We start from the raw sequence: 11,454 nt of genomic DNA, 5'->3' as shown, positions 1-11,454 counted from the left end.
AACTACACATGCAAAAATAGATCATCATGTCTCCATCAAATACCACCTCCGAGGCAATAAATGGGGCTACACTTCACAATGACAACTATGACAAATACTATCTCGACTCCTGCTTTCTGTCAACCGCAGTCCCCCTGAAAATATAGAGTAACTTATATATACTCATACTGCCTACTACCTGAAAACGTGCTCTGAAAAGGTCACGAAGCTCACCCCTTCTCTCAAAAATTATTATACAGTGCAATAATTCGCATATTGCAAATTTATAATATAAATAATTATAATACTAATATTGGTAACAATAATTAAAACTTTAACTGAACTGATTGATCTGAACTCTATAACAACCATAAAGTATTTATCATACACACGAATTTGAATTTTGAGACTATCCGCATAATTTTTATTTTCCTGGTTATAATTCCGTTACTGCAGTTAATTTTTTTTACGGTTATAGTCTCGACATTTTCATTTAGTTGTATCTAAAAAGTTTGCATAGTTATCAAAAATAAGTAAAAAAATAATATTAGTTTTCTTAACATTTCTTGTATAGCACACAAAAAAGATGAGTTTATCAGGTAAAGTAAAATTTTGCAACACTCGTTCTTTTTATCTGTGGTTATGTCGACTGGCAAAGGCAATGGCTTATGGCTTTGGTTTGGAGTTTGGTAGCAAATTATTAAAACTTCAAACTTGTATGATAAATCGTACTAAATCTATGCAACAAAATGTCCTTTATTTTATTTTATTGGAATATTAAACCGTTTTCATGATTACTTATCTATTTTAACACTTATTTTTAATATTAAAATGAAAGTGATGAATGAGTTTTAAATATGCACAGAGACGCTCATGAATTCTTGCTTCGCGCTTGGCGGCCATGTCTGAAGCTTGTTGGATCCGTTATGAGTTCGTGTCGTGCTATTCTTTGTTTTAATAAAAAGACTGTGTTGTTTTTAGTCTAATTAAATGATTTTGTAAATATAACTGATGACTATGAACTTCATTGAAAGTGAAGTGCTTTATTATACCGAGCAAATCAATACAAAAACTAATTGCAGAAGTAGCTCCAACAGCGTATTTTTAGTTCATCCGCCATATTGGCGCTAATATATCGTCGTAAGTCTTTTTTCATAATTTACAGCTTTTTAGGACTAAAATCTTGGTATTATTTTGCTATTTGCCTAATGTTTATGTAGGTTATTATTTGTATATAAATTGTATGGTTTGCATGTTCGTTTTATTTAGTTATTATGAATTCATTGATCGTGGCCTCTTTGGTAATTTCTAAATTCTTTTTCTTAGTTATCTACTTAAAAATAATGTAAGCTCGACAATTATAACTGATAAACATACTAATAGGAGTAAAATTTTGTATTTGTTATCTTTGCAATTTCGCTGTGATACTTTATTATATTTGTAACCAAAAGTAGAAAATTCATTGTACTTCTCTCCTAAAAAAGACATCGATTTGTCGTGAATTTATATCTTTAGGTGAAATTCTTTGAAATATAATATATTTGACATAATTTTGTAGCTTTTATTCAATTTACCATACCCCTTATCCTGAATGAGACTTCAAATTGCACGATAGAATATTCTAGAGCCTTGGCGTCAATTCACAGTTCTCTTTATAGCAACTAGTTAGCAATATCAAGATATACACTCTTGTTCAAGAGTCAGTGGTACATATTATATAGGAAGCATGTATACAGCTAAATGAAACCATTTTTGGGTGTGCTAATGGCTTTTTAAGGTAAAATATTGTTTGGCACAATGTAAATGATGGGTGAGATTTTTTAAGCATAAGTTTTAGTATAAATCTTATGGACTTGTCATTTATTTGAAGTATTCTAATTACCTGTATATAAAGTAAATAGTGTGATTATATTACCATAACTTTAATTTACAAAAAAGCATTATTTTATATGTTACTTACAACCCCAAAAGATAGTTCTTCGCATAGTGTAATTCCATAACTCTGTATTTTCATCAAGTATTAAAACGCCTTACCATTTATTTAACATGTCCATTCCATTTAAAACAACAATTTTTAAAATTGCATTATTTAAGTGGTCAGAAAATCTTGTCTCACACTCAGCAAATGTACTTTATATTAAAAAGAGTGAAGCTAGGAGGCCATGAATACTCAACAGAGTATCCTTTCCTCCTCTCCCGAGGAGTCTCACCAGTATCAATTACTTGGGCAGTGTCAGTGGGGAAAATGATCCTCTTAGCCCCCGACACAAGCAAAATAAATATTTTTAGTGCATAAATCCTAGGACAAAGAATAAAATAACCCAGCAAAAAAATACCCTTTGTGATTCCTTTAGTTTTGCAAGAGTGTGTGTGAGGTATGATTATTTCTTATAAGTGATCCGCAAAATGTCTCCTCATCCCAAAAATAAATAGGATTTGTTTACAAATAGTTTGATTATATGTGTTTACTATAAAAACATATTTTTAATGAATGACCTAGAAACTAAAAGTAGTACTTAATATTATAACAACTATATTGATATCCAGTTTATGTAACTATTTCTTATTGAATTGGTTTGTTTTAAGAGTATGCAATTTTAAAGCAATTAAACTTATTTTATCAGGTCAACTTATTTTGGTTTATTTACAGAAAACTTAATTTAAATGAAATGTGTTTATCTAACCTAACACATAGTATTAAATTGACTAATACAACCAACACTTTTCAGACTAGTATTTATAGATATACTGAAATCAGACTATATTTTCTATGTATTAAATTTTCTATTTATGGGTAAAATTGAAGAATTCTATTTATTGATATCCTCCTGAAATTTTAATAAATTATTATAGTTGTTATAATTGTATAAACTGTATTTTGTAGTAAGCTACATTTATTCTGTCTCACCCATGATTATATTATGTTGCTCGCAAACAAAATTACAGTCCTGGAATTGAATAATTTGGCAATTTTATGTTATGTGGATGTAATTATCGAAATCATAAATAAAACCATAGCTTGTCTAAATATTATTAGCTTGCCACCATACAATTTAAATGAAATCAAAAAATTACCAGAATTATACGTGTAAAATATTTAGTGGTGTCAGTTCTTATTGGAGAAATCCATTAATTTTAAATATTATCAGAGTCCATAATAAATTATAAATAATTAAACCATGGTTTGTACTTGCAAATACAGTATATTAATAAGATTAATATTAGCTTTTAGCCAATAATTCCACTCTGACTGAAAAAATGATAAACCAACACTATATAAATATAAAAAAATTGTTATCAAAATGAATGGTATGCAACCTGAAACACATTCATTACTATTGAATATAATGGTAATTCAGTCAACTTGCAATATACATGCAAATATGATGCATGGGTTATTCATAATACATGCACACCCAAAAGAAAAGTTTCCATTAGCTTTATGCATAAATATAAAATATGTCTTTTCTATAATATTTTGTTGTGAATTTAAGTATAGATAGTCCTTCTAATCCATAAAAAACATTCCTGGTCCACTTAATAGTTAATTTCATTTGTGTGGATTTGCTATAAAAATCCATGTTATTTCTTCTTCTCTCCTACTTCTTACTCAACCACTAGATCAATACGATAGATTATACTTTATACAATAATGGAAATATCATTCATATATAAAACTGCTTTGAAGGTTTGTTATAAACTTTACTAGTGCTGGTATTACTGGCTTTGCTAATCTTTAGTCTCAAAAGAAAATAATGCAAAAATAAAATACTATTATAAAAATGTTAATATTTTATATAGAAGAAAATAATTTATTAGAATTGTTAACATTGTCTTAATTTTTATTAACTCCACATAGTTTGACTTTAATAATTATTTAAAAACTACATATATTATTTATGCAGTAATCAAAACAGCCAAAATTTATTAAGTCTTGATATATATAATTTTAATCTAAATATCACTGTTGATGGCTGCTAAACAAACTAATTAATTATTGGTGCATAAAAATCCTTTTGGATATTAATAATTTTGTGTCCATCAGTTCCCATAATAATTCCCATTACATTTTTCGTGCCCCTATGTCACGGGCTTTATAATCATCATAAAATTTTCTTCTTGAGCTGAGAGATTTCATCACATAGCATAAAAAATTTGTACTAGCTCCCTGTTTTCTGGCTATTGTACATATATTTTTTTTTTACTTTTTATATTAATGTACTCCTATAACATACTCATATTTTTAAATTAAATTTCAGGCATTTGCTGTTGAGATACTGAATAACAATCATTAAGACCAATTGGGTCACCTGCTGGATTGGCTAGGTAAACTTTCATATTATATCTTTTAATATTTTCCTAAACATATATATTAATACATGATTTAGTACCTTAAATGTTATTGTTCTTTTACAATATATATTTATAATTCTAGGTGAAAAATTGTAATAAATGTTTTAGTAAGATACAGTTAGGTGCGAAAGCACCATTAATTATTATGATAGAAAAGTTTTACATTATAAGAGGATATAGCTGATGCCTCTTAGTCAGAAATTGGACGAGCCTTTGGTGACTATTGAGGTGAGTTTAAAATTTTTCTGTATGTTCTCTAAGCATATTTTTTAACGGAGTTCTATAGTGTTGTGTCATTTTGGCAGGTAGATTGCTGACTCCAGCACCATGCAGCAGGCAGTCGACCCTCTTGCTACCACAAGCACCGTAAGTTAAATAGTAATTCTTCATTTCATCATCATCATTTCAACCAGAAGACGTCCACTGCTGGACAAAGGCCTCCCCCAAAGATCGCCATGACGATCGGTCTTGCGCTGCCCTCATCCAACCTACCAACACTACGTCTTCCGATAGGTGGTCGCCATTCGAGGACTTTACTGCCACAAAGGCCATATATCCGTCGAGCTATTTGCTCTACCCACTGCCACTTTAATTTCGCAATCATCTGGGCTGTGTCGGTAGCGTTGGTTCTCCTACGAATCTCCTCATTTCTGATTCGATCTCGCAGGGAAACTACGATCATAGCCCTCTCCATTGCCCTCTAAGCGAGAATGAGTTTTCTTATAAGGCCCATAGTTAGCGACCATGTATGCATTCCGTATGTCATCACTGGCAACACACACTGGTTGAAAACCTCTTATAATTTATTTATTTAAATAAATTTGTACTAACATAAGACAAATAACAGCCAGCGACAGAGGCCGTCAATGGGGCGCCATCGGACGATCCACAACGTCGACAAGGGCGGGTTACAAATCAACTACAGTTCCTGCAGAAAAATGTGATAAAAGCGGTGTGGAAGCACAAGTTTGCATGGCCATTTCATCAGCCCGTGGATGCTAAACAGTTGAATCTTCCGGTAATCACATGAATAATTTAATGGAAATCAATTCATTTCATATATAAATATATTTAAATATGCATATTTTTATAAATTTTATCACAGGACTACCACAAAATTATCAAGAAGCCCATGGATTTGGGGACCATCAAGAAACGTTTAGAATCCAATTATTACTATTCTGCTCAGGAATGTATCCAAGACTTCAATACAATGTTCACAAATTGCTATGTGTACAATAAACCTGGGGAAGATGTAGTGGTAATGGCGCAAACATTAGAAAAATTGTTCCTAAATCGGGTAAGCATTTTCCGTTCATGGCTAGTTAGCTGAAATTAAATTATTAGTCAAACTTTTTATTTCAATAGACATGTCGAATTGATGTTACATAAATATTATAAAGTACATGTCTGCCATATTTAAGACGTGAAATTATACAAATTAATTAATTGCATAAATATCTATTTTATTCAAAATTAAAAAAAAAAATATTAGTACAGGGTATCTCACGTATGTACAATTTATTCCAAAATCGTTAATAAGTAATATTTATTAAAAACGGGTTGTAATATGGATATTTTAATTGTAACTTTTTAATTTAATTTTAGATAGCTCAAATGGATAAAGAAGAAAAAGAAATAGAAATGCCCTCAAACAGTAGCAAAGGTAGTCAGAAGAAAAGGCCTGGTGGGTCTAGTAGCGTCAGTGCGAGTAGTACGCCAGTGCCTGCTATCAGCTCTCGCAGCACGCCGGTGAAGGCGATACCTTCGACTCCATTGCCCGCGTTTGTTGGCTCAACGAACACTACAACAACTCCCACTCTCACAGCTCCTGCCACACCCCCTGCTACTCACACTGGGTTACCCCAACAGGTCAGTGTTACCTTTTCTTTACCACAAGTTTGATATTGGGAGGCTCCTTATGATGGGTACCATAACAGCGTCTTTTTCTGCCGTTATGCAGTTATGTGTAAGCATTATTGTATTTCGGTCTGTAGGTAGTGAAATAAATGGGCAAATGAGACTTAACATCTTATGTGTCAAGGTGACGAGCGCAATTGTAGTGCCACTCAGAATTTTTGGGTTTTTCAAGAATACTGAGTGGCATTGCATTGCAATAGTCATGGCGTAACAATTACCATCAGCTGAATGTCCTGCTCATCTCATCCCTTATGGTCATAAAAAAAATGATAGTGTTAAAAATTTTTTTGTTGATAACAATAATTTATTTTTATTAAAAAAGATTTTCTATACCTGCTTGATATTTTTAGGTAGCAACTCAACCTTCAAATTTTCATGTAAATCAAGCAACTGCAACACAAGTTTCTTCCTTACCAGCAGTCACACTTTCTCAAACGCAACCTGCCAAGGTAAACAACTTATGATAGTTGCATTTAAATTATTATGGATGTATTCTTTTATCTCACAAAAAATAATATTTTAAGGTTAAAAAGGGAGTGAAAAGAAAAGCTGACACTACCACACCAATGGGGAGTTCTTTTGAAGGTGGATATACAACACCAACCATAGAACAACCGAAACCAGCAAAAATTTCGACCAGGAGAGAAAGTGGAAGGCAAAAGAAGGTTTGTTTTTAAGATGGAGACGGTTTCATTAAATATTTCTCGAAGAAACCAAATAAAATGATGAACTAATGCGAGATCCTAGTAAAAAACTACTTTAATAATATATTTGTGAGAAAGCATGTAATATTTTGACTCATACCTGATATGATGATCTGTATATAATAGGTTTTAAGCAAATTTTGTTTTTATACCTATAAACATAATTAATACCCATTACTGTAATAATAAAACTCTTTAACATATGAAATGCTACATGAAGGAATCACTTTTGATTGTTTGATTTAGGAATGTGTGAATTTTAGGCAGGGAGAGTGGGAGACGACGGATTCAAAATGGGAGGGTTATCACCTGGAGTTGGTGCTGCAAGTGCCTCTCATCATTCAGCACTCACTCCACAATTAGCCAAGAATAAAGAAAAGTTGTCTGATGCTCTCAAAAGTTGTAATGAAATATTGAAAGAGCTCTTCTCTAAGAAACATTCGGTATGTATTTACCATTAGTGAGTATTACTCACTGTAGTGTCTTGATATCTAGTCTGAATTAAATATGTGTTAACAATCATTGCACTGTCATGATATCGACAGTGGCTTTAAGTGCTTTATAAATGATGCACAGCACAATGGGAACGCCAGTTCCAATTGGTCTTCGGTTGGGAGCAGATGTCCCAGGGTGTAGTGCTATTTACTGAAGACCAGTTGTTTCGTCTGTGACCAAACGCGAAACATTACACTTACTAACACTATTTTTATGACTCACTTTTCATTTGTATTTGTTTATAGGGTTATGCCTGGCCTTTCTATAAGCCAGTAGATGCTGAGTTACTTGGGCTGCATGACTATTTTGATATTATTAAGAAGCCTATGGATCTGGGCACAGTCAAACATAAAATGGATAATAGGGCGTATAAAACAGCAGCGGAGTTCGCCGCTGATGTTCGTTTAATATTTACAAATTGTTATAAATACAATCCACCTGATCATGATGTTGTGGCCATGGCTCGAAAGTTGCAAGATGTGTTTGAAATGAGGTAATTCACATTAATTAATGTGATTAATTTCAGTTAATATCTTTTTGATATGTAATAAATCACAGTTTTACTTACTACATATCAAAAAGATATACCTATATTAAACTGCATTATTTTACAGGTATGCTAAAATACCAGACGAACCTATTCATGTTGCAGTTCCACACAATAATGTGGATAAAGGTAGTTCTGCATCTAGTTCTGATTCAGGATCCGAATCCGATTCTGAGTCTGATGATTCAGAGGAAGAACGGAATAATAAAGTCAAATTACTTGAGAAAGAACTTCTTGCATTGCAAGAAAAAATGAGGAAGCTTGTTGAAGAGTCCAACACTAAGAAGAAAACAAAGAAGAAAGTAAAAGACAAACAAAAGAAGCCAGTGGCAACAAGTGCCATACCAAAACCTAGTGCAGTGCCGGCGACATATGGAACAAAAGTTAATAATATTGGAGAAAATTTGGGTAAGTTTTAATTTTTTTATAGTATGATGTGACGAATCTGTTTAATATTCGTTATTTACTTAGATAATTTATATGTCTAGATAGAGCATCTTGTTGCTATACAACCAATGAAACTAGGCTAAATTTATACAATACGTCGATGTCACTTTGTGTTACTATGCGTGTATTGCTCAAAATAGAGGTTAGCTGTCAATCTCACGTTTTCACAGCTGTCTCAGTCTATCTAGACGTATAAATGATGTCGGTAACATTGGTTCTCCTACGGATGTCCTGGTTTCTGATTCGATCTCGCAGGGAAACTCCAAGCGAGAGAGGGCTATCTCCATTGCCCTCTGAGCGATAGTGAGCAATTATAATGCCCGTAGCCATAGTTAGTGACCACGTTTGAGTTCCTTATGTGATCAACACACACTGGTTAAAAACCTTAGTCTCCATATACTGTGTTCTTTTGGACGAGAAGATTTTGGATTCGACGAGTGACCTCTCTCCCTAAATTGTACCTGCCCAATTGGATTATTTGTCCAAGGTAGACATACTCGTCAACAATTTCAACACTACAGTTAGCAACTGTTACGGCAGTAGGTGCTACATAGGCATTAGACATGATCTTCATCTTGTCCATGTTCATTTTGAGCCCTACTCCTTGGGAAGCTGTATTGCGGCCATTGTGTATATGCTTTAAGTCTTCCATGGTCTTTGCCATGATAACGATATCGTCTGCGAATCAAGGCGAATGATGAATTCGCCGTTGATATTCATGCCCAGCCCGTTCCAGTCCATAAGCTTAAGAACATCTTCCAATGCTTCGGCGATATGACATCGCCTTGTCTGACTCCCTGCTGCAGTCGGATAGGCTTCGAGAACTGATCTTAGATACGAACTGACATGGTGGCGTTACCATACAAATAATTCAACGCTTTGATATATCGATTATCACTGAAGCACTCGATCTCGATCTAATCAAAGGCTTTCTCATAGTCTATGAACGTCAAACATAGTGGCTTGTTATACTCCTACGTCTTTTGTATAACCTGCCGCAGCGTATGTATGTGGTCTATGATGCTTAAAGTTTTTCGGAATTCGGCTTGTTCGGGAAACTGGAAGTTGTCGAATCTGCGTACGAGACGATTTGTGATAACCCTAGAAAAAGCTTATGTAAATGATCTAAGGTTATTTAATTTCGTACACGTTGTAGAATGTATTAAACGCATATCATATATCTTACTACATTGCTCATTACTTGGTAGCCTACCTCAACTTGACATTGGTTCAGGTGACCTTTCCACAGTAGCCACAATTTCAATAAGTCCATAATGCGTTAGAAATGACAGACGCAGGTCTCAACAAGGCCAATAAGTGGACGTCACAGTGGTGTTAGTCGCGCGAGCCCTGTACGTGTTGAGACTTGAGACATGTATGACACCTGCTTATGTTGCGTGCGTTATATCTAACGTTTGTATGTAGTTTTCATACTGCGTAACGGTCGTTTTCAATAACGTATCTCTAGTTACGGAAATATTGCTGTCACCGTTTAATGACAAGATTTTATCTATCCATAGTTTAATATAGTTATAGAACAATAGTTTATATCGATAGGTTATTGAAAAGTAAGTAACCGTAAAAGGATAGATTTATCTACCTTGGTGTAACGGCCGTTTTCAACAACCTATCTATCCTCAGTTTAACTCACTAGAGGTAAGACAAATCTATATATATATATATATATATATAAGATATTTCCATGTATAGTCACTTATCACGATATCTCTGGAACCATAACGCGTAGAGACTTGAAATTTGGTAGGAATATTCTTTTCACCGGGTAGAGGTCAGCTAAGAACGGATTTTCCAAAATTCCATCCGCAAGTTTTTTTATTATGAACAGAACAACGTCTGTCGGGTCAGCTAGACATAAAGCTTTGGACTGTAACCATACTGGACATAACTATGGATAGATAAGATCTTGTCATTTAACGGTGACAGCAATGTATCCGCAACTATCCGAACGTTATTGAAAGCGGCCGTAGGTTAAACTAATGATAGATAGGTTATTGAAAACGGCCGGTAGCTGATATCTAGTGTGGTCGGACGGGGCGTTTCTTGATTGATATCTATAGTGTGGTCGGACGGGGCGTTTCTTGATGTTGAACGATTGGTTTCAGCATCGTCAGTCCGAGGTAAGACGGGCAGCAAGCGCGGCGGAGGCGGCGGAGGCGGCGCGGGCGCGGCCAAGGTGAGCTCGCGGAGCGCGCCCGCCAAGAAGAAGAGCTCCGCGGCCGCGCCCGCGCCCGCGCCGCACCCGCCCGCCAGGGACTCCGACGACGAGGACCTCGCCAAGCCCATGTCCTACGACGAGAAGCGGCAGCTCTCGCTCGACATCAACAAACTGCCAGGTACACTGTACACTGTACACTAGGATGACGCGGTCAACCGTCGTGCGGCCTATATTTGTCTGTGTACAGAAACAAAACAAAATTAATCATTAAAATTTAAATGAATATAAATAGCGCGTGCTAATTTAGAATAATTTGTAAATCATGTGTGTTTTTAATTATATTAATTCAATCAAGTCGAAATTCAAAATCTTGACAATGACCAAGAAAATTCCGAAAGTTTTCTATGAGTTCAAATTTTTTTAAAATCGGTCTAGAAATAGCCAAAAAACAATTAAACACAGAAATAAATTGGAGTCACCCAGTGGGAGCTCCGCTGAGCTTCGCTTCGCTCAATTGTAACCTAACCAAGTCCAACATATTATTATACACACTGTTATAGGTTCACAAAAATTCGCTATACCTAATATAGTCCTGACAGACAGTCATTCGGGGTAACTTTGACAGGTTTTGAGCACATTTTCGCTAAATCATATTTTGGTTAACTTTTAAGACATTTTCCATGATTGCAAACAAGAGTCACATTATTATATAATACTTTATATAATAATGTGACTCTTGTTTACAGAAATTATTCACAAAATTTGCAAAAATACAAAATGGCAAATTTACACGAGAATCCTAGTAATTAATTCACTTTAAAAACTGAAATGTA

At 34.3% G+C, this 11,454-nt stretch overlaps 1 protein-coding gene across 5 annotated transcripts in view; it reads left to right on the top strand.

The window, feature by feature from the left end:
• The first annotated feature begins 636 nt into the window (after positions 1–636).
• LOC126965655 (homeotic protein female sterile) overlaps positions 637–11,454 on the top strand; it is a 30,879-nt gene continuing 20,061 nt past the window's right edge. For 2 of the 5 annotated variants that reach the window (XM_050809355.1, XM_050809359.1), the window contains exons 1-13: positions 638–1,119; positions 4,239–4,305; positions 4,415–4,560; positions 4,642–4,698; positions 5,180–5,350; positions 5,438–5,632; positions 5,941–6,204; positions 6,603–6,701; positions 6,777–6,917; positions 7,220–7,399; positions 7,697–7,944; positions 8,066–8,406; positions 10,569–10,799. In XM_050809355.1, the coding sequence (XP_050665312.1) occupies positions 4,516–4,560; positions 4,642–4,698; positions 5,180–5,350; positions 5,438–5,632; positions 5,941–6,204; positions 6,603–6,701; positions 6,777–6,917; positions 7,220–7,399; positions 7,697–7,944; positions 8,066–8,406; positions 10,569–10,799 (1,972 nt within the window). In that variant the 5' untranslated portion in view covers positions 638–1,119; positions 4,239–4,305; positions 4,415–4,515. Of the gene's footprint in view, positions 1,120–4,238; positions 4,306–4,414; positions 4,561–4,637; positions 4,699–5,179; positions 5,351–5,437; positions 5,633–5,940; positions 6,205–6,602; positions 6,702–6,776; positions 6,918–7,219; positions 7,400–7,696; positions 7,945–8,065; positions 8,407–10,568; positions 10,800–11,454 lie in introns of all 5 variants that reach the window. The other 3 variants (XM_050809358.1, XM_050809356.1, XM_050809357.1) reach the window with 3 other exon arrangements.

Source organism: Leptidea sinapis, chromosome 8, assembly GCF_905404315.1.
Source record: "Leptidea sinapis chromosome 8, ilLepSina1.1, whole genome shotgun sequence".
Lineage (NCBI taxonomy): Eukaryota > Metazoa > Arthropoda > Insecta > Lepidoptera > Pieridae > Leptidea > Leptidea sinapis.
The sequence above is the reverse complement of the archived record's forward strand: the minus strand, read 5'-3'. Positions and strand labels throughout refer to the sequence as shown.